The sequence below is a fragment of the Phascolarctos cinereus genome, unplaced genomic scaffold, assembly GCF_003287225.1.
Source record: "Phascolarctos cinereus isolate Bilbo 61053 unplaced genomic scaffold, phaCin_HiC Scaffold_2;HRSCAF=192, whole genome shotgun sequence".
Classification (NCBI taxonomy): domain Eukaryota; kingdom Metazoa; phylum Chordata; class Mammalia; order Diprotodontia; family Phascolarctidae; genus Phascolarctos; species Phascolarctos cinereus.
Genome location: NW_027555625.1, coordinates 338258926 through 338284269, shown reverse-complemented (window position 1 = coordinate 338284269; position 25344 = coordinate 338258926). Strand labels below are relative to the sequence as shown.

At 37.8% G+C, this 25344-nt stretch overlaps 1 protein-coding gene across 1 annotated transcript in view; it reads right to left on the bottom strand.

The window, feature by feature from the left end:
- The window catches only part of TTC6 (tetratricopeptide repeat domain 6), a 286301-nt gene that overhangs the window by 30672 nt on the left and 230285 nt on the right, over positions 1-25344 (bottom strand). Inside the window, exons 20-21 of the mRNA XM_078149180.1 lie at positions 24309-24449; positions 1563-1676 (exon numbers count right to left, since the gene is read on the bottom strand). Of these exons, the coding sequence (XP_078005306.1) occupies positions 1563-1676; positions 24309-24449 (255 nt within the window). The remainder of the gene's footprint in view (positions 1-1562; positions 1677-24308; positions 24450-25344) is intronic.

Genomic DNA, 25344 nt, shown 5'->3' with positions numbered 1-25344 from the left:
GGAGGGATCCAGAAACTGAGGACTATTTACCTCCCTGACAAGGAATTCTGATACTGAAAGGTCTATTCTGAAAGGGGAAAGATCAAAGTTTAGCAAGGAACCAAATCATCTGGGTGGGGACAAGACAGAGATATGAAAAGTCACAGGGGCAGTTAGGTAGCACAGTGGATAAAGTGCTGGCCCTGGAAGAGTCAACAAATCTGGCCTCAGACACTAGCTGTGTGACCCTGGGCAAGTCATTTACTCCTGATCGCCTGGAAAGCAAAAAAGTCACTCACTTCATTGGGTGCCTGGGTCCTTGTCATTATCAGGGAATCTCTGACATGAGGAAATAAGTGAAAAAAAGGCATTATATCTTTAGAGCTGGAAGGATCCTTAGAGATCTATTCCAGCAACATTCATTTTACAGATGAAGAAACTAACAATAATGACAATTGATATTTAGATAGTGCTTGAAAACTTACAAAGTGCTTTATATATATATATATATATATATGTATATATATATATTCCCTCCAATCTCATAACAACCCTATGAGACAGGTACTACAGGTATTACTGATCCCATTTTATAGATGAGTTATCAGAAGCACTGAGAGTCTTTGGTCCCATTAACAAAAATAATAATAATTAATAATAATAGCAGCTACCATTTATTTATATAGCACTTTAAGTTTTACAAGGTGCTTTACGAATACTATCTCATTTGACCCTCACAACTACTCTGGGAGGTGGGTGTTATTATTAGCCTCATTTTACAGAAGGGGAAACTGAAGCACACAGAGATTAAATGATTTGCCTAGGGTCACACAGCTAGAGAACGCCCAAGGCAGGGTTTGAACCTAGGTCTTTCTGACTCCATGTCTACTGCTCCACCTAGCTGATTTTTAAATATCAGATGCAGATGTGAACCAAAGTCTTTCTGATTCCAGGTCCATGGTTCTATACAACATTGCCTCATCTTCTCAGAGAGGGGAGATGATGGGTCCAAAGTTGCCTTGCTAGAACTAGGTCTTCTGTTTTTAAAATACAAAGTTCTTTCTACTCCATTACACTGGACTGCAGAGTTTGTACTGTCTTTGCATTTGTACTAGTCTATCCCATCACCTTAGTTGAGAAAGGTACCTGCAATACAAAGAGGTTGCCAGGGTATCAGGCAGCGGTCTAGCTCAAGTCCTCTGACTTCAGAACACCTGCCCCTTTCTCTTATAGTACTGTGCTTATTTTGCCCAGTCTCTGTCTCAAGAAATATCTCTATAAAACTTTTCTGAGCCCATGATTTCATTAAATTTTTGAAGTAATGGCAGTCAGTTTGTTTGCTTAAATATTCAAGTCCCATAGAGTCAATAAAAACTCCTAATGAAACTGGAATTCACTGCATACTGAATCTTAATTTATGTATGCTTTTAAATGAGAGTACAGAGATCAAGGCATTGACTTTCCTTTTAACCTCTTGCAGGAGCAGTGTTTAATGTAAAAGTGAGCTTGAGCAGTACGGTAGTTCAATGAGAAGAGGTGCATTAATGTTCTATTTAGTTAAAAAAGGATATTTATTGTCTTACCATATAAAATTCCTTTATTTTGCTGTAGCATATTGCTCTGTTATAAAATGCTAGAAAACAGGCTTTGTTCATGGAGATAGCTATATTTAAATCTGTAATTGCAAGCTTATAAGTCTGCAAAGAAGAAAGCACATAAGTATTAAAAACTAGTCATTAAGTCTTGGCTCTCTGACAGATTTTGGACAACAATAATAGCACTTCAAGATTTGTGAAACACTTCACAACAACCCTTGGAAGTAGGTGCTATTATTATCCCCATTTTACAGATGAGTAAACTGAGGCAAAGAGATGTTAAAATGATTTGCCCAGGGTCATACATCTAGTAATTGATTAAGGTCACATTTGAACTCTGGTCTCCTAACTCCATTCACTGTGCCATTAACTGGCTATTGTATCATTTTTACCATATGTAAACTGAGGACTATCATTCATAATAGTTATTCGAAAACTGGGAGTTGTTGAAAGCAACTCTCAGTAGAAATTATTATATCTTTTTTTTTTGGATAGTTTTTTTTTTGTATGTTTGTTTTTGGTTAGGCAATGGGGTTAAGTGACTTCCCCAGGGTCACACAGCTAGTAAATGTTATGTGTCTGAGATCAGATTTGAACTCAGGTCCTCCTGAATCCAGGGCCGGCGCTCTGTCCACTGCACCACCTAGCTGCCCCCTATTATAACTTTTTATTCTATTGCAAGTATCTATGACATAGTAGATAGAGAGGCATCTTCAGAGATGGAAAGACTTAGGTTCAAGTTTGTCTCTAGCAAAAAATGGCTCTCTGACCTTAGGCAAGTTATGAAACCTCTCAATGACCCTAAGCAACTCTCTTACTGGAGAACAGTTACCATTTTCATTGCCAAAGGGGAATTTCCTCACTGGGAGTTCCTATCTCCAATGATATCACAAGTCCAACAGAAAAACAAAAACCAAAAATCTAAAACCCTACTCCAAGATTTCACTGATGTCGGCTACCGTTCCAGCTGTGTAGATTATACAACTCCCCAAAACCTTACAAAAAAGTATTTATAAGTTGATATGGCTAAAGAAGCTATCACCTAGTGGCTAACTTTTCTGGGATAAGCTTCTTCAAACTTAGGGAGGACAGAACTTCATTCCAATCCTGGGGTCTGCATTAGGATCCTTTCCTGCTTAGTAGGACACACCGGAAACTGAGTTCTGATGAAATAGTCTTAAAGGACCTTGGCTCAACTTCATACCACAATAATAATAATGAATAATACATTATTATGATAGCTGACATTTGTATTTTGCTTTAAGATTTACAAGTTGCTTCATATATATTATCTCATTTGATGCTCACGATAGCTTTGTGGGGTAGGTACTGTGGGCATCATTCACTTTTTTTTTTTAAGAGAAAGAAAAGGTTCAGAGAGTTAAATGACTTGTCCATGATCACACCACTAACATTAGTCAGTGGTGGTTATGGAACCTCTTCTGACTCCAAATTCAATATTCTTCCCATTATATTGAGACACTGAAGTTGGACTTCAATGAAGGATTATTTAAATTATATAAATTAAAATAAAGTTTCAAATGAAATTAACTTACAAGAGAGTATACATCTCTGATAGGCTTAGCCCTTCTCAGCAATGCAAGGATCTAAGACATATCCAAAAGTCTCATGATGGAAAATGCTATCCACATCCAGAGAAAGAACTATGGAGTTTGAATGTAGATCAAAGCATACTATTTGCTCTTTTTTTTTCCCTTCTGTTTCATTCTGTTTCTTCTTTCTTGTGGTTCCTCCTATTTGTTCTAATTCTTCCTTACAACATGACTAATGTGAAAATATGTTTAATAGAAATGAATATGTGGAGCCTGTATCAGATTGCACACCGTCTTGGGGAGGGAGGGGGAGAAAAATTTAAAATTTAAAAGTGTATAGAAGTGATTGTTGAAAACTAAAAATAAATTAATAAAAAATAAATAAATAGAGAGTGGTGACATTTTCCCAAATTATTTCACAATAATGAGAAATTAAAAGAATGAATTCTACCTTTCATTGAATAAAAGGAGGCTTTGAGGAACTTTTAGCAAGATGGCTGAAATCAAAGTTCATCAATGGAACTTAGCTTCCCTTCATAACCTCAAAAAACCAATAAATGTACCATCACCCCAAAGCTGAAAATCAATAAGAAAAGAAATTGACACAAGCAAGCCTCCACCTAAAATAATAGTAGAGATCCTAAGGAATTGAGCAAACAGAGAAAAACTTTTAATACATTTTCAGACATGGCAATGTGATGACTTGATTTGCTTGGATTATTAAGAATTAAGAGTGGACAGTTAAGAATTGATGTAATCAACCCATTTTTGGTGCTAATTTACTATTTTTTATGTGTGGCCTCAGCACACATCGCAGGATTAGCTTATAACAGCTATTTTCCTTCCGTGTTGTCTTTCTACTTTTAATTGCTGCAAAGGACTTTTTTGCTCTTCATCTTGCATCAGAAATGATAAATACCCTTTTAATCTCATGTGAACAGCTGTACTTTAACAAGCACATGTTCCTTCTTTATATCCTCTAACTAGTGCTATACAACCTCTTTAAAATGCATACCTTTTTTTTTTAATATAACTTGCTGCTTTGTTACAAGTAGTTATCCCCCACTCCATTTGTGAAATGGAATGAATCTCTCTGTCTCTGTCTCTGTCTCTCACACACACACACCTAGCTACATTGTAAAAGATGTACATTTCTATCCATTTGCCAGTGAGATGCAGTTTCAATCTGAGTGAATACAAACTGCAGTGACCATATCTCTATCTTGTTGCTGGTTTATTGGCAGCACCTAATCAACAGACTCAAAAAAGAATCTGTGTGACACAATACTTATTTGTTACAAGGGAAGGTTTTTAACGAAAGGGTAGGGGATTAAAAAATAAAGTGTCAGAAACACTTTAAAAACAGGAGGGCAGAAGGAAGTTCATAAAGGGATATAATCAGGGCAATTTTGTTACTTTTATTTTTGATATAAGGTATTTTTAAAGTATAAATAATATAATTCAGTTTTATATATAGTGCTCTTTTGTATCTCGCATATTTGTTCATTATGTTTTGAAATGTTCATGTTTGATATTTCTTAAATAAATAATAAAAACACATTTTAACGAAAGAAAGTTACTAAAAATAAGAAATTAGACGGGAGGAGAGAATGAAGATTCTAAACTATTTGCTTCACTAGGGCTAAAAGAGGGGCAGAATTAGAAAACTAAATAAATGGAAAAAATAGACATTAATAACTGAAGTGTTGCCGGTCTGGGCTAATCCACCCCACTTACACTTGAACTCACAGGTCTGGTCCCCAGAGAGGACTGCTACTCCTAGGTTCTGGGGTTTGTATATCCTCATACACATACTCTTTTCCCTCTACTGCTGTGCTTCTCATTAACAGACATCCAGGAGACTAAATTAGCTCAAAGCAAAGGCATTTATTAAGATATCAGTGTAAAAATAGTAGCTATAAAACACTGCCCCCCTCCCTATAAATCTATAGTGCACTCTCCCCAAATACACACAAAATCTTTGGGCAGAATGGGCCATAAACTTAGAATATAATGATGGTAAAGTATACATGTGGCCAAGGTGACTCACTGCCCCCTTTACTGATGGATGGGTCTTGAAATTCTTCACCGGTGTAATACTAATGAAGTCCTCCTGCCACCTCCCCAACCTTGGTACTGCATTTCCTGTAGGAGGTTAATCAGTTGGGTTTCTAGGGTTTGCTTTTCACAGGACATAACAACTCTCACGATTCCATAGCTGGCTCTCTTCTCTGTTGCCAGAGGCCGTGCTCTCTGAAGCTGCTTTCATCAATGAATTACTACCTCTCTTTTCCTGTATGTTCCTCTGTCCATTCAAACTGCCACCCATCCTAGTTCAGACCCTCATCATCTCTTGTCTAGACTATTTCAATAGCCTCCTAACTGGTCTCCTAGCATCTAATCTTTCCCCTTTCCAAACCAGCATTTGCACATGTCATTGCCATCATCAAGAAATTCTAATTGCTTCCTATTTCCTTGAGGATAAAAAAGAAACTTCTCTTTTTAGCATTTAAAGCCCTTCACAATTTTAGTCTAACTTAATTTTCCAGGCTCATTGCATGTTAATCTTCTTCATTTTTAGGTTTCTGACAAACTGGCCTGCTTGCTATTAACTATACGTGATATCCTGTCCCTCTTTTAGTTTACTTCTAGTTTAGTTTACTTTTCTGCATACATGTTATTATTGTACACTCCCAATAGGACAGGAATGGGTTAATTTTTTCCCCTTGTAATTCTAGCACCCCTACAGTACCTGGAACATAGTAGGTACTTAAAAGATTTGTATTGAATAAATGAAGAAAGATATGAATAGGATTCAATTTAAAGTGAGATAACGCATTAAATACTTGGGAATTACTATACCAAGATACACACATATAGGCCACATAAAAATAAACTACAAAATAATTTTTATGTTAATAAATAATTATATACTATTCAATACTCATATACGAACTGCACCAACATGCAGTTAATTCTCAACATTCTCCCATTTAGCTTTTAAGACTTTATTCAGTGATTTTATTAGTAACTCTTTCCTACTGGCAACTGCACACATTCACAGCTATGTGCAGCAGAGAGAAAAATGAGAGGCATAATGCTAAGTTTATGGATCAACTGGTATCCTACTAGGCACTTCACTGGTCTTGTTCACCCTACCGCTAGAGTAAAGAGTTCCCTGTGTAATTGTTTGCCTTGAAAACTTAAGTTTTGTGTTGCAATTATACCCCCAAAGTATAGTGCAAGTCCTTTGGGCTCCTAGCCCAAGTGCGCAAAGTCAGTGATGTGGCTTAATAGGAAAATAAAGGTGCTAGATAAACTTTGTGCCAGAACGTCTGCAGCCACTGTTGGCCTTGAATTTGGTGTGACAATTCATTAAATCTGCAAAAAGGAGGAAAGTATTCATAAAAGTGTTTGTGAATCTGTTCCAGAAAGTGCTAAAGTAACCTCTCAAGTGTGCAAGGAGGGAATTGAAAAAATGGAAAAGCAGCTAAGTTTGTGGGTAAATGAGATGGTGGAAGAATGAAAAAGTGTGGTTGACACAGCAACCACCCTCTTGACGGCCCAACAAATTTATAAGCAGGTAATGAAAGGCCAAGAAAATGTGAAGCCTTTTATAGTTAATGAGTTTATTGTTTCAAGTTATGGTATGGTTAAAAAAAATTGTGAAAATTTCCAGTGAAACTGGTTCTACTGCTGCTGTTTCAGAATATGTTGAACATGCTGATTGAGAAAAAAGGTTGCAAACCTGAATAAGTGTTTATGCTGAGGAGACTGGTCTGTTCATGAAATGTAGAAAAGTGTACATACATAACAAAAGCCATCACCAAAATCTCTGGGTTCAATGCTTTTAAGGATTATTCAACCCTGCAATTGTGCACCAATGCCAGTGGAGACTTCAAGTATAAGCCACTGATGATCTACCATGCCCCAAATCCCAGGTTCTTGAAAGGTAAAAAAAAAATGGCCAGAATGCCAGTGCATTGGTGCTAGAATAGAAAAGCATAGATGATTGCTGAGATCTTCTGGGACTGGTTCAACAACTGCTTCATTCCAGAGGTAGAATGGTATCTGCAGGGAAAGAACTTAGCATTGAAGATTCTTTTAATACTTAACAATGTGCCAATTCATATTCATAAGCAGATGGAAAATGCCCATGGAAACATAGAAGTTATTCTTATGCCACCCAATAGCACATCTTTGATCCAACCTATGGATTGGGGAATCATAAAAGCCTCCAACTCTCATTTTACTAGGGATATCTCCTGCTATGCCTGAGACTACTTGGAAGTGAACCTGGAAACCACTATGATGGATTTCTGCAAATATGTTACTGTGCTTCAAGTCATAGCTTGGGAAAATGTTTCACAGGCTACCTTGAACAACTTTTGGAAAAAGGTATGGCATGCTTGTATCTGGGGTTTTGAAGTCTTTAAAGGTGTTGATGAAGCTGTGAGGCAGAATGCTGAAGCAATTATGTGTCTAGTGAACTCCAGTAGAGGTGAAGGGTTCCAGGATATAGGAGGAAATGTCTTTAACATCCTGTGCAGGAGGAACCCCAGCAGCTGATAAATGAGGAGTTAGATGGGATGGCTCAGGACAGCAAAGACAATAATGATGAGCAAGTTTTCAAGACTGTGCCACTCACAGTTTCTAAGCCGGAAAGGTGGCTTGGCATAATTGCCCAGCTGGCTAGAGACATCCAGGCTGCTGATACCATTATCAATTGCCGCCTTAAGGTTAAATGTTAACCCACCTCTGCTATGCTCCCATAGGTCTGAGACTGTTAAGGATCTCAAATAATGTAGTAAGCAGATACCACTGATGGGTTATTTCAAGCTGGTGCATCCTTTGCTATCTCCAATGCCATTCACCGGCGGTCAAGGACAGAGTGTTGTAGGTGATGTTGAGACCTCACCAGGTTTGATGTTTTCCAACAGCAGTGACTAAAGTCCCAGCGACCTCTCCATTGGTTTTCAGAGGGTAACCAAGGTAGAGAGGTTTACAGCAGTATAGTATACAGTACAATGCCCTTACATCACTACCTGAAACAGTAGAAGATAAGATTCAGATTAAAAAATATTTTAGTTTTAAGAATTTTGTTTACTGTATAGTATTTATGGCTGTAGATTTCATGTGTGATGCAAAGTGAATGTGGTCTGAAATAAATGTTTTTTTGAAATTTGTATGTTAGCACAAAAATGTCAAAGAATACTTGGGAATTACTAGCAAGAAAAAATGTTTTGCATGTTACCAATTTTGTTTTGTGTCCTGTATTTTGTGGGTTATGGTTACTATGTTAAGAAACATGTATGTTATCAGAATTAGTGTTTTCTTATAAAGAATTGTATGCAGGAAAGTGTATTTTCAGTAATCTCTAGCAAATGATTATGGTTTTTGGTGTTCAGAGGAACTCAACCCCCTATTTCCCATAATTTAATGATCAACATCTGCACTTTTTATTTTTGCACTATTTTCTAGGAATGTTACCCCCATAGAAGCTGAAGATTGACTGTAATAAAAACTGGGAATACTACTCATATTCCACAAAGTTAATGCTATGCCAGTCAGATTGCCAAAGGGACACTTTTTAGAATTAGAAAAAATAATGAAAGTCATTTGGGAAAAAAGGTCAAGAATGTTGAGATAATAGGGAAAAAAGGGAGGAACCTGGTGATGCTAGATATCAAGCAAGTATACAAACTATTAATATTATCTAGTGTGGGATAAAACTTTTTAAAAAAAAAGTTATTCCATGGAACAGAATAAATAGGGAAGACCTGAAACCTAAATATACATCAATCTAGTGTTTGGTCAACCTAAGAACAATAGTTTTGGGGAAGGGATTTCTTACTCAATAAGAACTGCATGAAAAAACTGAAAAGCAGTGTGCTGAAAACTACATTTAGTTTATCATACACACTCTATGCCACAATAAATCTAAAAAGATAAATCATACGCATATTATTAAAAATCACATCTTAAAAAATTAGAGAATATTTTGGAGGTAATCTCATAATTATGAAGGAGAAAATATTATAACCAGATATTATATAGAAAAGAAAATAGATAATCTTGATTATATAAACCTAAGTGCTTTTGTAAAGACAAAATCGATATAGTTAGAATTAGAAGAGCAGGTACTAATTGGGGAAAATCTTGGAATCAAATACCTCTAATAGTAGTCTAATATCAAAAATCTTTAGGAAATTGATACAAATATAAGATTAAGAGTCAATTGATAACAAAGAGTCAAATAATATGAATAATTTTCATGAGAAATGTAAATGAAACAACTGAAAAATATTCAAAATCATTAATAAATGGAGAGATGTAAATCAATACAACTTTGAAACACTCTTCTTTACTTACTAAGCTAGCAAAGATGCTAACAGATGGGAAAATTCACATTTGTAGGGATTGTGAGTTGCAAATTGATTCAGACATTCAGGAAAACAATTTATAACTATGCAAGAAGAGTTGTTTAATTGTTGATACCTTTTAGTCTAAATGATCTAATACTGAGATGAAGAAAAATCTATTAACAAAATATATGCACAAATGTATAAATAAATTACAGTAATAGGAACTAGAAGAAAGATGGGGAACAGGGATGCAGCAGCCCAACAAACGGGTCTCCCAGTGCCTCAGCAAAAATAAGGGAAGCAGCACTACAAAGGGCCAGAAGTGGATAAGCACCCTGCAGCATTCATCTGAAAGGAGCTGAAGAAAGTAACCTAGAGTCTTCCTAAAGTCCCAGCCTTGTTGATTCCAACCCAACACCAGGTAAGCCGTCAGAACAGCCTCCAACTGTCAACCAGGAGGAGATCCTGAAGCCCAGGTGGTAGAGCAGGCAAACACCAACACCTGGACCTCTGAGTGCCTCAGTGAGTGTGGGGAAACCAGTGGAAACAAGCTCAGAAAACCACCAGGTGCCTTGGCACTCTACCTCAAAGGAATCTCCCAGTGCATTAGCAGAAACCAGAGAGGCAGCACTGTAAGGGGCCCCAGGCAGATAAACACACTGCAGCACCCATCTAAAAGGAGCTGAAGAAAGCTGAAAGAAAGGAAAAGCAGGCAACCTAGAATTGCCTGAAAGTTCCAGCCTTGCTGATTCCAGCCCAACATGAGGTAAGCTGCCAGAACCTTATAGCCTTCAATTGCCAACATAAGAGGTCCCAGCACAAAAAGCCAGTGACCAAGACTTAGGCTCCCAACACAAGAAGCTTGGGTCAGTGCCCTCTGTTCCCCAGAAGGAGAGCTCGATCTCTTTAAAGGACGGGGAATAAAGAAACCATGAGTAAAAAGAAACATACCATAGATTCATGTTATGAGAAGAGTGAAGATCAAGACAGAAATTCTGAAGAGGACAACATTGTCAACAAACCCATATCTGTAACATCAAAAGGGAGTATGCACTGGTCTGAAGCCCAAAAAGCCTTCTTAGAAGAGCTCAAGAAGGATTTTAAAAGTCTAATGAGAGAGGTAGAAGAGTCCTTAAAAAATACAATTGGCCAATTGGAAAAAAAGTACACTGAAGAAAACAAGTCCCTAAAAAACACAATTGGCAAACTGGAAAAAAAGTACACTGAAGAAAACAAATCCATTAAAAATACAATTGGCGAATTGGAGAAGGAAGTACAAAAACTAATGGAAGAAAACAATCTGTTAAAAATTATAGCAATAAAACTGATTTGGAAAAGCAATAAATCCTAGTCAATTACACTGTTCAATATTAGTACCATATTACCAAAATTGAAGAACACTCCCCTTCTTTCTATTAACAATTAACTGTTTTCCAAGGAATTTACTTTATATAGGGAGGAGGTTGTTTGAGTGTTAGAATGTGTTTTTGTCTAAATAAAATGTATCAATAGTCTTTTAATAAGAGAAGCTTTATTATACCCAGCAAATTGGCAAAGATGACAATAGATGTGCCAACCTGAATTAAAAAGATTACCAAAACAGTAGAAACTAGGGTCTAGAAACTAGGCAAGAGTATTGTAATCTGGGGCTACTACACAGTACTAGGGTAACAGGAGTGCCCAAGAAGGGCAGAGCAGGGCAGACTACATTTCAACAGGGAGGGACCCTCATGGGAGGCAACAACTTGAGAAGCTGTTACAGAAGTTGTTTTACATAACAACCAAAAGTCCATAGAGAAGGCTGAGGAAGGCTGGAGGAAGGGAAGGTGACATCTGGTCAGAACAGCAAGCTCAGACTCCAGGTGAAGCAAGGGGGAAATCTGTTTGGGATTCAAAGTCAGGTAGCCTCTTCTGATGCTTGCATTCAACATTCTTTTTTTCTTTCTTTACACTAGTTTCGATAATCCTCAATTCATAGGTCTAGAATCAGACATTCAACAGATGTTATTAGTCAACATTGGAAGGGATATGTTGAGGGCCGATCTTAAGAGTCTGATATGGGTTTAAGATCCAGGGCAGAGTTTGACCTCTGACCAGGCTTTTACCTGAAAGGGCTCAATGATTAAGAGGCATGGCTCTCCAATCTTTCCCTGTTAGGAGGTTCCTGAGACATTCCTTCTCACTCTTTGAACCTTAGATTTACATATTCACTCCTCTATACAGGCACCAGGAAAAAGCCTTGGAATTTACAACTCTATCTAGGAACTCTGATAAGGAGGAAATGTATGTTATCACATCCTTAGCAGATGTTTTGGGGAGTCCCTCATGGGGAGGACTCTTTGAAGTTAGGATGGATTTCCTCTATATATCCTGTACCCTCAGAAAAATAAACTGAGTCAGTTTTCTGCTCCTCCTGGTCCCACTTCATGTCTTATTTCACGCCTCTCCGTTCGGTGTTCTATCTGGTTGCGGGAGACAGGGATATAGAAAGATGAATGCACCAATTCACTGTAAGTGGAACTGTGAATTGGTCCAACCATTCTGGAAACCAATCTGGAATTGTGAACGAAATGTTTAAAATGTCCATGCCCTTTTATTACACTGTTAGGTACACACTGCAAGAAGGTCAATGACAAAAAACCTGAGCCTGCTGTTCTAAGCAGATGTCACCCCCCTCCCCCCAGCCTCCCTCAGCCTTCTCTATGGACTTTTGGTTGTTATGCAAAACAACTTCCATAATAGCTTCTCAATGTTGTTGCCTCACATGGGGGTCCCTCCCTATTGAAATGTAGTTAACTTCCTCTCCCCCCGCCCCTTCTTGGGCACTCTTGTACCCTGGTGCTGCATGGTAGCTCCAGAGTGCCATGTGAACACCAAAGGTGGATGAGCAATCCTGAAAAGGACTAGGCAAACCCTCACACCAGAAGTGCTATCCCTCTTTGAGCACCCATAGACCACAGTAGCACATGCACAAATAGTCCTCGATTTAAATAAGTGCTCCTTAATGTAAATTTACTCCTACCCACCCGCTTCATTTTGCAAAGGCATTTTCACATGACAAAAGCATACATGAATTAATACCTTTATGCAAGTCTTAAAATGTACTAAAATGCAGACATAATAAATACTGTACCATGATAATAAACAGAATTATGAAATGAAAGGTAAAATTAATGATAGAGTATGCAGAGTAGTGTTGTTGTTGTTGTTTGTCCTTCATTTTTGAAGAGGATCAATGACATCATAGGGTGATGTCTTGACTCTTGCATAAATTGGATTTAAGTGAGGCAGTAAAGAAATCAGCCTCACTCTCTCTTCCAGTCATTGAAGTCCAGTGGCAAGACAAAAGTCAGGATGACTGGTGATGGACGAGGTGCAGAGGACAACCTTGGTGTCTTAGATGCCTGACCAAGCTCTAAGTTCTCCACAAAATGCCTGCTTCAGTCACCTTTTTTTAGGGCCATTGGAACAAATTTTTCTCATCTGCCCATCACTAGGGGAACTCTTTATGTGCTTGAGGTAGACCTCCCCCAACTCATTGATGGATTTGAGGCCTGTCAGTTATCTTCAACCTGGTTTTGCCCATTTGCCAAGATAGTTTACTAGGGTGTGGCCACTGCACATGCTACAGCTTCTTGGAGCCACAGGTGAGAGTTGAGTGCTAGGTAGACACTAAAGGTGGATAAGCAATCCTGACAAGGTCTTGGCAAGCCCTCACACCAGAGGTGCCATTACTCTCTGAACACACATAGACCCCACAGCAATGTCTAGCAAAGTTAACTTGGCGTGCAGTATGTTGCCCTTTTCCTATCCACTGCATATAGCTTTTATCACTGGTAGTTGGCTGGGCAACTTGTTTTATGAAGCTATCAAGAGATGTTTGTACAGTGGCTCTCTTTCTTTCCCCATATATCTGAAGATAGCAAGCAATATTATCCTCAATTAGTCTTTGAACTTTTAAAAATCTTGAAGTATTTGGATCCATATTTTCAATATAAGGAAAAAAATTACTCCAATGATGAAATGCTTCTTCCAAATCTTTCACAGTGTACTTTTTTGGTTCAACCTTGGCTTCTATAACCCTTTCTTCTTCTGCAATCCTTGCAGCTAGCAGCTCAATCAGATCTTCATTCTACATTTCTTCTCCATGAGACTCAATCAGCTCCTCACATCTTTCTTATCCACTTCTAGTTCCAGTTCTTGTGTTAATTTTACAATCTTGTTGGGACAGCTAGGTGGTGCAGTGGATAGAGCTCTGGCCTTGGAGTCAGGAGTACATGAGTTCAAATCCAGTCTCAGACACATGTCACTTACTAGCTGTGTAACCCTGGGCAAGTCACTTAACCCTGATTGCCTCACCAAAAAAAATAAATTTTTACAATCTTGTTGCTCACTTCTTTGTTTCATCTTTGTCAAATCCATGACAATTGGGAACAAACTGTGGGCACACTTCTTTCCCAGCTCTCTTCATACATGTTCCTGTTACATCTTCCCAGGCCTTAGCAATATTCCAGACTGAATAGTAAATATTATAGGACTTCCAGAAACCTCACAGTGTCAAGTCCTTATCTGCATCCAAAGCTGCAATTGCCTGGGCAGATGTAACATGTAAACAATTTTCCTTTAAATTCATAATCTCTCCCTGATCCATAGGTTGCAATAGTGAGGTAGTGTTAAGGGAAAGATAGGCCCCTTTTACATTTCATTAAAATTATCCAGATGGGGAGGGTGACCTGAAGCATTAACCAAAATGATTAGAATCTTTTTTTAAAAAAATGCCAGTTATTATTACAAAACCTCTCCACTTCAGGAATAAAGCAGTGCATAAATCATTGTTCTGAGATGATAAGGGTTATCCACGCCTTAGGATTAGGGAGCTAATATAGAGTTAGTGTTGCTTTGTTTATCCTTTCAATGCTCTGGGATTTTCTGAGTGGTACACAAGAGTAGTTTTAATTTGCAAGTCCCAGATGTGTTCCCTCCAAGCAGACGAGTACCTATTTTTTGAAACTTTATGCCCTGGCATATTTTTTCCTCCACCGAGATGTAGGTTCAACATGGCATTCTTTGATAAAACAAGCTAGTTTTGTCCACATTAGACATGTGCTCCAGCAAGTAGGGACATTTATCTATTATTTTTTTTCAAGAATTCTGGGAACTTCTTTGATGTATCAAAATCTGCACTAACAGCACATTATGAAATTCTACACAATTTTCAAATCATGCAAACCAAACATGGTAAATATATGTGTTCCTTCAAGATACTTTACCTTTAAATCTCCAGGGAGGCTTTGGTTTGAATTGTCATCAAGCTTGAAGGAATATTCTTCGGAGTCTGGTCTTCTTTCTACATAGTTAATGGTTTCTCCATCTCTCTCTCTCTCTCTTTTGGACAGATAAATCGATTTCATGCAAGCACTGACTTTTGCATGCTCCTTTATCTGGGCAGCATCCTTTAGCATAGTGTTCACAGTCACACAGTTCATACCATAACACTAAGTTCATGGCTATTGACAATTTTTGTCCTCCATATTTCTAATTATTTTCATTATCATTTTTAATTCTATTGGCTTACACTTAGGAGATGGTTCACTTTTCCCCTCAAGAGCACATATGCTGTCAGCCATGGTGAAAATATGAATAGGATCACTAATGAACACAGAGAGAGGCACAGTATCACTCGCTATTTGCAGACATGTGGGAACTAATTTAGAGATGCTTCTTAGCTTCCCACTACTGTTTATGCTGCCTAGATTGTACAGTATTTTATTGTACAGCATCTGCTTACCAAATTTTCGTTAGTTTTTGAAAGCAGATTTCTTTCAGAATCCTTTATGTTAAATCAAATTTCCATAATGTGAATTTACATAAAGGGAGAACTGGCTGTACTCCAAATGTTTACAGCAGCACTTTTTATAGTAGCAAAGAATTGGAAACAATATGGATTCCCATTCATTGGCAAATGGCTAAAAAAATAGTGCAACATGAACATAATGGAATATATTATTTGTAATGTAAGAAACAATGAATATGATGAATACAAAAAAGCACAGGAAGACATAAGCTAAAGTAAAGTGAAGTAAGGAGAACCAGGAAAATAATATATACAATTAAAATAATATAAATAAAAGGATTAAGACAACAAAACCATTAAAATCAAATATTGCAAAATAATGACCAAGCTGGGTCCCAACGAAGAGAAATAAGAAGATAATCCACTCCTCCCCCTCTTCTTAGCAGAGGCAGGTAGAATATTACTCTGATGCGTTGGCGAGTTCTTTTTTTTTCATCCTTCTTATTCCTCGTTATAAGAAACAGCTCTTTGGGAGAGTGATGGGAAATGGAGGTGATGTAAAAACAAAAGAAACAGGTTGGTGAGGTAAGATAATATATTAATATGAAGAAATCCAGGAACCAGAGTAGGGAAGCGTGGGGGAGAGCATCTGCAGGAAGAACAACGGAGAAAGAGAAACAATTTTGTAACTGTAATATATTGCAGATTACTTGGACTGAACAAGGAAATATATGACTGATTTAGTTAACACATGATAAGCCTGGCACAGAGTATAATGAGAGACTTCAATTATCCTCCCATCAGCTAGAATTCTCTCTCAGTCAAAAGGGGAACAGCAAACAACATCCTGATCTGCCTTAATATTTTCATTATTTAAAGGTGGAGGAACTGAGAAGAGTAAATTCTATTTTTTTGATTTTCTCTAATAGGGAGACACTGGTTGGTGAGATGTAAGTGTTGAGACTTGGAGGTGGTGTTAGCGGGAGTGACTACTCCCTCTTAGACTTTGTGATGGAGAAGGAAAGGAAAATCAAACACGGTATAATTTTGGAGAGTAGATTTTGAAGGGTTCAGATACCAGATAAATAGAATTCTGCATTGCTGGCAAACATGATGATGTGAAAGACCCATTTCTGTGTAAAAGCATGTCAGGAATTATGACAAAGTAGAAGGGAACAAGTATTTATTAAACACCAACTAGGCATGTACTAGGCACTGTGCTAAGCACTTTGCAAATATTACTTCATTTGATCCTCACAGCCACCCTGGAAGCTAGGTGCTATTATTACCCTCCCTTATAGTTGAGGAAACCAAGGCAGAGAGAGGTGAAGTGACTTGCCAAGGGTCACACAGAGAGTAAATGTCAGAGCCTAAATTTGAATTCAGATCTTCCTGACTCCAGGCCCATTGCTCTGGCCACTGTTCCACCTAGCTGTGTTGAAGTAGATTTCATTACATTCTTTGTGTTTGTATTCCCAGTGCCTAGAACATAGTCAGAGTTTAACAAATCCTTATTGATTGATTGATTATAAAGAGTTAAGCAAAACAAAGAAGCAACAGACCAAAAAGGGAAACCAATATCTTTTTGAAGACTATAGCAAGAGACAAAGCTCAAAGTTGATGTATTTCTCAGTTGGTTACCATGTAAGGAAAGTGGGCCTGAAACCAGTAAGATCTACCGGTCAGGTGGTATGCCAAGAAATGGGCCAAAGCCTTCAAACTGCTAGCTGTGGGAAGTACTAGGACAGAAGGGCCAAGGACAAAGAAAAAGACTTCTGGTCAAGGACTTGGCTAAGATCAAAGGCCTAAAGCCAGTACAGCTAGAGATTGCATTTAATATTGAACTTTACAGAGAATAGGGCCTGATGGCTTGTCTTTTAGCAAGGGAGATCCAGCCATAAGATGCAGAACTATGGCAAGTCATCCACACTGCAACAGGACACATGACCTAGCTCCAGCTCTACAGCATCTGTCTCCAAATTCTGTTCCAATCTGTCCCCAAAGTGGGTAATGGGACCTGAGTATAGCCATTTCACTTCAGATTGTTGGAAGGGATAGAGCCTGGACCTGGTACCAAGTCCCAATGCAATGAATTAAAACTGGAGACATGAGTAAACAGAAGAATACTTCTTATACAATAAAGAAAAATTTGGGTTTGAGAGACTGTCAAGGTTAAAATTCAAGAATAAGAAAATAATTCAGTAATAATTATAAGTAAAACTTAAAAAAAAAGATATATTGGCCACAAGGATTATAAGAGTGAATGCAAGAAATGAGGGAAAAGCTGAAATAAGAAATAAAGAATGTAATTCTATGTGATAGCTGGAAGAGAATAAATAGGTCGGAATAGAAAGTAGAAAACTTTACCTAAATAATAGAATACTGAAAAATAGAATGTGGTCATCAGAACTTGAAAATTTAGTGATGTAGTAATACATGTTTGAACAAAATCAAAACCCTGAAAAACTAGAACATGTGAAGAGGCTAACATAAAAAACTAAAGACCTCATAAACAGAATGAGGAGAGAGGATTTAAGAATCATTTTAATACCTGAAAATCTTGACTATACAAAAGAAAATCCAAATGCCATACTTCAAGAAATCATCGATGAAGCTGCTCTAAATTTTGGAACCAGAGGGCAAAATGAAAATAGAAAGAGTAAAAAAAATCACCTATTAAAAGAAACCTTCAAGTTGAAAATACCATTTTTATAGCCAAACTCCAAAGCTTCCAAGTTAAATAAAAGTTAATTGCAAGCTACTAAGCAGAAAGGAATCAAGTACCAAGTAACTAGTCAGGATCACACAAGATTATATAGATATTATTAGAAAGTAAAGGAAAGTTTGGGAAATGTCATACCAAAAGGCAAAAGAAAAAGGCTTCTATCCAACATAATGAAAAACTGAGTATAATTCTACTGGGGTAAAAAAGTAGACCTTTAATAAAAGGAATTACTGTCAAACCTTCCTGCTGAGAAAATCAGAGCTCAGCAGCATCTTTGAAATGAAAGAGAAGAAAAACCATGAAAATACATCTGAGTACATTGAAAGAGTTAAATATTTGATCAAGTATTTACATCCTAGTAGGGGAAAGAGACTACTATGTCTTCAGAATCTTACTGTATTCAAAGGCCAAAAAGTGAACAAGAAAAAAAATTCAGGGCCTGGGTGTAGTTTTCCTACATTTTGCTTCGAGAGAAATGGAAGGGGAAAGGAATATACTAGGAGAAAAATGAGGAAAAAAAGGGAGGAACTTAGAATTTCTCATGATTAGAATGCATCAGAAGCAGCATATATAATCATGGAGTGAGGCTAAGAGGAACTGGCATCTCATGAATCTCATTCTCTTTTCAACTGGGCATAGTAAAGTTGAAGACATGCATGCAAAATGAATATAATATAAAAATGAATTAAACAGAAGTAGGAACAGAGAGGGAGAGGAGAAAGGGATTTAAGAAAGATAGGAGAGTAGTTGGGTGAATAATCACAAGGAAAACACTCTTTAGGGACTGAAGGCTGATTAAAAAGAAGTATGGGGAAATAGAAAAGGTAAGACCTAGAGATCTGGGTTTCAGCTGAGTAAGGAGGAAACAAGCAAGTCACAGTTTTGTTTTGTTTTGTTTTTTCCTCCAGCAGTTCAAGGTAGCCTGTAAAAATTTCCCCAAACTATGTTAATGTAGTCTATGGCTTGAAGCACAGTGACAAATTTCCAGAAATCCATCATGGTGATTTCCAGGTTCACTTCCAAGTAGTTGTAGGCATGGTATATGATGGAACTTAGAGGTTTTTATGATTCCCTTATCCACAGGCACTGTCAAAGTTTAATCATTGAGCAACTTGAAAAGGAAAAGAAAATAAAGCTTCTTATCTTAGAAGGTAAGCTTAGTTACTTAGTTACTAGAAATCCCAGAGCATGTGGGACTCATCCTAGAACATCTGGGACTCATCCCATGGGTATTAGGACTTAGAATTGACTGGAAAATACCTTTGGGTGAGAAACCAAACCAGTTTGCCTTTGGTGCTTGCAGACTGTCTCCAGACTGCAGGGAGGTTGGGAAATCACACCCTTTCCCTCTTCCACTAATCCTTTTCCTCCTTCTTTCCCCCTGCTTTGGACCCACATTCAAAGAGTGACTTAAATACTGTAAAATTGTTCTGTGCCCCTACTACAAAGGGTAGACCAAATTTTCTTCAAGAATTCGTGAAACATATAGGAATTCAAAAGGAAGTCTGGGCAAAATCTCCTGGGGTTTCTTTTCACATGGACACACTAAAAGTTCTCAAGAGGTGATCTTGGAAATGGAAATTTCCCAATGGATTCTTGCCACTTCAAAGGCAGTGAAAAGAAATCCAAACACTCCAAAATAGGACTCGTAACTTTAGTTTGAGAATGAAGAATGGGATCAGTGAAACTCTGATCTAGTGAGAGGCTCCCAACAAAAGAATTTAGGGTTGATTACTCTGGGTTTCTAGGCCAACAGGTGAATTTGACCCTGTGGATCTGCAGTAGTTAAGGATCTCACAATAAGGCAAACAGTCTAGGATTGTTCAAAAACAAAGAAAGATGACCATTTATCAGCTAGACACTGCATGTTAGGGATGCAAAATACATACTTCTCATATTAGCTGCAACACTCAAATAGGGTGTGGTAATACAATTGCTATATGTGCACAGACATTCAAATAAACAAGGGATGTCTCAAAAGAATTGGTCTATTTTCCAAACAGAAAAATAGATTAGTCAATTACAGTCTAAAAAAATTGCTATTTTTTTTCTCTGGTAGATGCTGAAACTAGGGAACCCAATAATTAAATTTCTAGTTGGAGAATTATTCCAGGAATTCCTACAAATATGAAGAGACGAGTATTTATCCTGGAAATGCTTCATATGTAGCATATGCAGGCTCTGGGGGTGGTCTCAATTTCCATTTTAACTGATGAGTCAAATCCCCAGAATTGACTACTATATCTCCCCTCAGAGTGTTAGGGTATGTATTCCTGAGGAGTTGGAGATATCTTTCTAATTCTGTCAACTGAGCCCCCATTCTGGTGTTTTCTCCCCAATAATAGTAGTTGATATAAATTACTCAGACAGGCTCAATTAACATTTAGAAAGAGGTAATTTTGTATAGTGGCATAGTTGCCATTAATATGATATATTTCTCCAAAAACTCTGTGACATACTCTTGAAGAAAGACAAGATGACAAGGCGAGGGGACAGAAAGCCATGACAAAAGAGGAGCAGTTGAAACAACTAGGAGGATTTAACTTGGAAACTTATATTGGAATGTGTGTATTCACATATGGCATGGCTTGCAAGCTCAGTATCAATCAACATTATGATATGGTATATTAAGATGGGTATAGCTTCCAGGAATGAGGAGATGATAGTCCCACTGTACTCTGCCCTGGTTAGACCATATCTGGAATTCTAGGCAATATAGTTTGAAAAGGATGTTGATAAACCATAGAGTGCCTGGAGGAGGGAAATCAATATGGCTAAGGGCCTTGAGTTTGTGCCATATCAGTGATGCTAAAATGTGGGAGAGCAAGCTTGGTGTGAAAGAAGTCACTTAGATGTTCTCTTTGCCAGCGAGAGCTTTACTGACACAAAAGCACACAGGCCTATAAAGCAATGGGGTTAAGTAGGGTCACTGGTGTTTGGGGAGCTAGGCATATATAGCAAAATGCTGGTAGAAAGCCATACAGCCAATAGATGTTCTGGATGAGGATGCAGTTTTATGGCCTTCTAGGTCCTTGGATTCAGCATTTTGACTGAGTCCAAGTTTTGCAGAACAAATTCTTTCACTAAGGGACTTTGTTCTGTGAAATTTGGATTTAGTCAAAAGGCCACACTTGAGGACCTAGAGGGCTGCATGTGGCCTTGAAGTCTTAGGTTCCCTACCCCTGGATTACACATTTTCTACTTGGCTCCAGGGCAAAAACAAGAACAATGAGTGGAGGTTACAAGAGGCAAATTCAAGCTTCACAGAATCACTGTTCTAGAATTGGAATGAACCTTAGTAACCATTTAGTCCAGGCCATTTCCTCCCCTAACAATTCTCACGACAATATGCCAATAAGTGATTAACAAGTGATGCCTACGAGATCAAATTTGTCTTCTGGAGTTAGAATTGCTTATTGTCTAAGCATTGGGTATTTGACAGTCAACAAACATTTATTAAGTGCCTACTATGTGCCAGGCACTGTGCTAAGGGCTGAGAATACAAATTAAAAAAATGAAAGATAGTCCTTGCCTTCAAGAAACTTACAATCTAATTAATGGAGGAAGACAACACACAAAAGGAGGCTGAAAAATAGTGGTGGAGAGAATGGGTGTGGGGTTGGGGGAAGAAAGGTAACTAATGTAGGGCCGTGGTGGAGAAGTCCAAAGGAGTGTAGTTGGGTAGGAAATGAAGAGATGGCTGACCTGGGCACCTCTTTAAATGGAGGTTTTAATGTATATGTATGTGAAGTAATACTTGTGGCCATGGGTCTTTCAAACATACTACAAAGTAAAAGATGCTTTTTTTGGATCCTTTCTTGGATTGTGCTTCCTGTGAGCATTTGAATATCTATCTCAATTAGCAATTTTTCCTACATTGTAATTTTCTCTAGGGTCTTTAGTTTGATGGAAATATTAGGCATTTTTCTCCCTTCTTCATCTTAAGTTTTTTTTTTTAAATAGATTTGTATGACAATAGGGAAATAAAGGTAAGACTTACAAACCTCAGTTGCATTCCATTCCTGTTCAGGAGCCTGCCATTTCTATATTTTGAACTGTGGTCCAGAAATCCACTGTCATTTTTTAGACGGAACTTTTAAAATTCACCTCTCACATCAGATTTTTGTGCATGTGTGCTTTGACTTCCATGATCAATTGAAGAAAACACCGCCTTCATCTTTAAGGATTTTCTGCCAAGTATGAATCAGTGCTGAAGGGTTTATTGCTTTGAGATGTCAAGGTCCCACTGAGTGGGAGGAAGGAATATTAGAAAGGAGACACCACCCTGTCCGACTAATTTATATCAACTACTGTTATTGGGAACAAAACCCCAGAATGGGAGCTTGGGTTGACAGTATCAATAATTAAAAATACCTTTTATAATTAATTTTAATTTACTAAATAGATTTTCTGAATTTGCCCCAGTGATTAGCAGGACTATGTGATAAATCCAGTACATGTGACAAATACATCCTAAAATTCATTCCTGTTCATATAGTCTTATATGCTAAATAAGAAATTAATTACTTCTTATGTCATAAAATGTCTAAGATGTAATTATTCCTTTATGGTGATTAGCAATAGGTGAAATAATTTTAGAAAACCATTATATGCAGAACTCTCTCAGATATATGTGAGCACTCTAAAATACCTCACTTAATTGCTCAGTGATTAACAAGAAATAGAAAGATGAAATGATTTGGAATCTCGTATTTTATCAGCTTACTAAAAGTTACTGAATGGGATGTCCCAGTGAAGACTTCTCAGTGTAATTAAGGTTTGGGATAAGGTGAGTGGGATGAGGGGTCCTGTGAAGACTTCTTAGAAGAATAAATAGAAATTGTATTGAGACTCAAGGCAGGCACAGCAGCCTGACAGGCCTAAGTTTCAACTGACTAGAACTCACCCGATTTACGGGAATCTGGCCCCAGGTACCACCCCCCCCCCTCCCTCCCCCCCATGCCATTGTTAAACCCTTGAAACCACCCCCCTGTATTTTGTTGATACACCTGTTGCTATATTTTGGTCATGGTGACCTTGTTAGATAGTACGGTGTCTAGCTTGACTGCACATTTTCAATTGCTTCTTTGATATTACTCCAGCAAAGAAGAAATATGGATATGTATATTGTTTTTTGTTTTGTTTTCAATTTCTTTGGTAGAATTTCTCATTGAGATTGTGAGCCAAGAAATGGACAGCTGGTGGGAGGGGGGAATTTACCTGTTAGGGCTATTTAATGTGGTTCTTTGTTTTCTGCGCCTTGTCTCCCCTCATCAGAGTATCCTGGTGGAGGGACACCCTATTCTCGAGAATAGCAAATAAATTAACTTTGTTTCTCCTTGAAAAACCTCTAAGCGTGTTTTTTTAATTTGAGTGGCATCCCACACATTATCTACATTCTTTCATATAAATTTTGGGGACATTTTCTAGAATTAGGTCAAGTTTTTGTTTTTGCATTTAAATAAAGTATTGTTTAATTCTATACTATACAATCAAGAAAGTACTCCAAAGACCAAAAGTAAAGGAGCTTCCTCTGTTATACTGATGGGGTATGGGCCCAAGCTAAGACCTTTGTCCCTCACCCCAAAAAAGAATTTGGGTCTTATTTGTCTATGGGCCCCAGAAAACCCTTTAAGTTTCCTTGAACTCACTTGATCAAAGAAGTCTCAAGTGATTGCCTGAGGCTATAATCTACTCAACTGGCCTTTCCTTATCTAGGCCCAACCTCCCTGTTCTTTGCTACCCTAATTAAACCTAGTCCTCTATATTATAGATCCATTCCTAGATGCTTCATTCAACCTCCACATTATAAATCAGGATTCTCCCAGGATGCTTCCCCCTCAGAATCCTCCTTAAACTCCTCCTCCAGTACTGGCCACTCCCATCAAGACACCCAGTCACCCCAAAGCTACATGATCACTCCCAGATCCCTCTCATAGTCTTTCTGTATATAAGATCCATCCTGGTTGCCATTTAGGTGCTGAGACTTTCTCATGCCCACTCGTCCATAGGAGTGTCACAAATGTTCAGATTCCTTAAGAGTCTGGCCTGTATAGTACATCTTTAATAAACCTTGTCTTTGGCTGAAAGAAGGCTTTGGTTGAATTTGTACCGGCAGGACCCAAGTGTCATGATTTTGGGGTCCCAGCCCCGTAGCATCTATACCTCGACAATACCACTTTTTCATTATTTCCTTGAGATAGAGCCATGCTTAGTTTAAAGAGAAAACAAAACAACAGTCAGCATCTTGAGTATCCTTTGGCTTCTTTATCTCCCTTAGTTAAAAAACCATCTTACCTTGTTGTAGTATTTCAAAACTCCTCTGTAGAGAAAGGCTCTTACACTGTTAGGAAAAATTCTGATTGCTTCACTACAGTTCAAAATTGCCTTGGAGTATCTTCCTTTCATTCCATAGAAAGCTGCACGACTTATATATGCCTTTTTTCAGAAAAGGAAAGATACCCACTGTAATAACATTGATTCTTAGAAAAATCGTGATTCTGTGTTTTAGGTCCTTAGAGGTGTCAAACTCATTATATGAAGGCAGCAAACTCCCATAGAACTCCTTAGTAGGGCCCAAACTGATGGGATGGGATCTAGGATCTTGGGGTCCCACTACTCTTAAACCTCTAGACCTCATCAAAACCAAATTAAAAGGCAACTGGGAAGTGTTTAGCAAAATAAATAAAAATGTAATACCAGAGATAATGTTAATTTGTGGTATTCAATATGCAACCCACAGTAATCTATTTTTTTTTGTTTAGGCAATGGGGTTAAGTGACTTGCCCAGGGTCACACAGCTAGTAAGTGTTATGTGTCTGAGGCTGGATTTGAACTCAGGTCCTCCTGAGTCCAGGGCTGGTACTCTATCCACTGCACCACCTAGCTGTCCTGATAATCTATTTTTATTTGAGTTTGAATCCACTGTTAGGCTAAGATCTAAGAATCAAAATATGCTAGCTTGAAAATACATAGCACTTTTATTTCTTTATTTTATTTTATTTTTCATAGTACTTTTAAAAAGTAGGCATCAATATGGAAGTAATTAAAACAACAACAACAATAAAATGAATTTGGATTCTGGAGCTACTCTTTGGATATGAAGCGCCATCTAAAGAAAAGAGAACTAACAGGACACAATGTGGTGTTAAATTAATTATCCGAAATAGAAAAAAAAATGGGGCAGCTAGGTGGTGATATTTACTATCTGGGTGACCCTGGGCAAGTCACTTAACCCCAATTTTAAAAAATTAAAATAAAAAATGAAATAGAAAAAAGAATCAGAGGCCATAAGACTTCCAAATATCAATTTAATTTGCAAAGCTAGCATTTG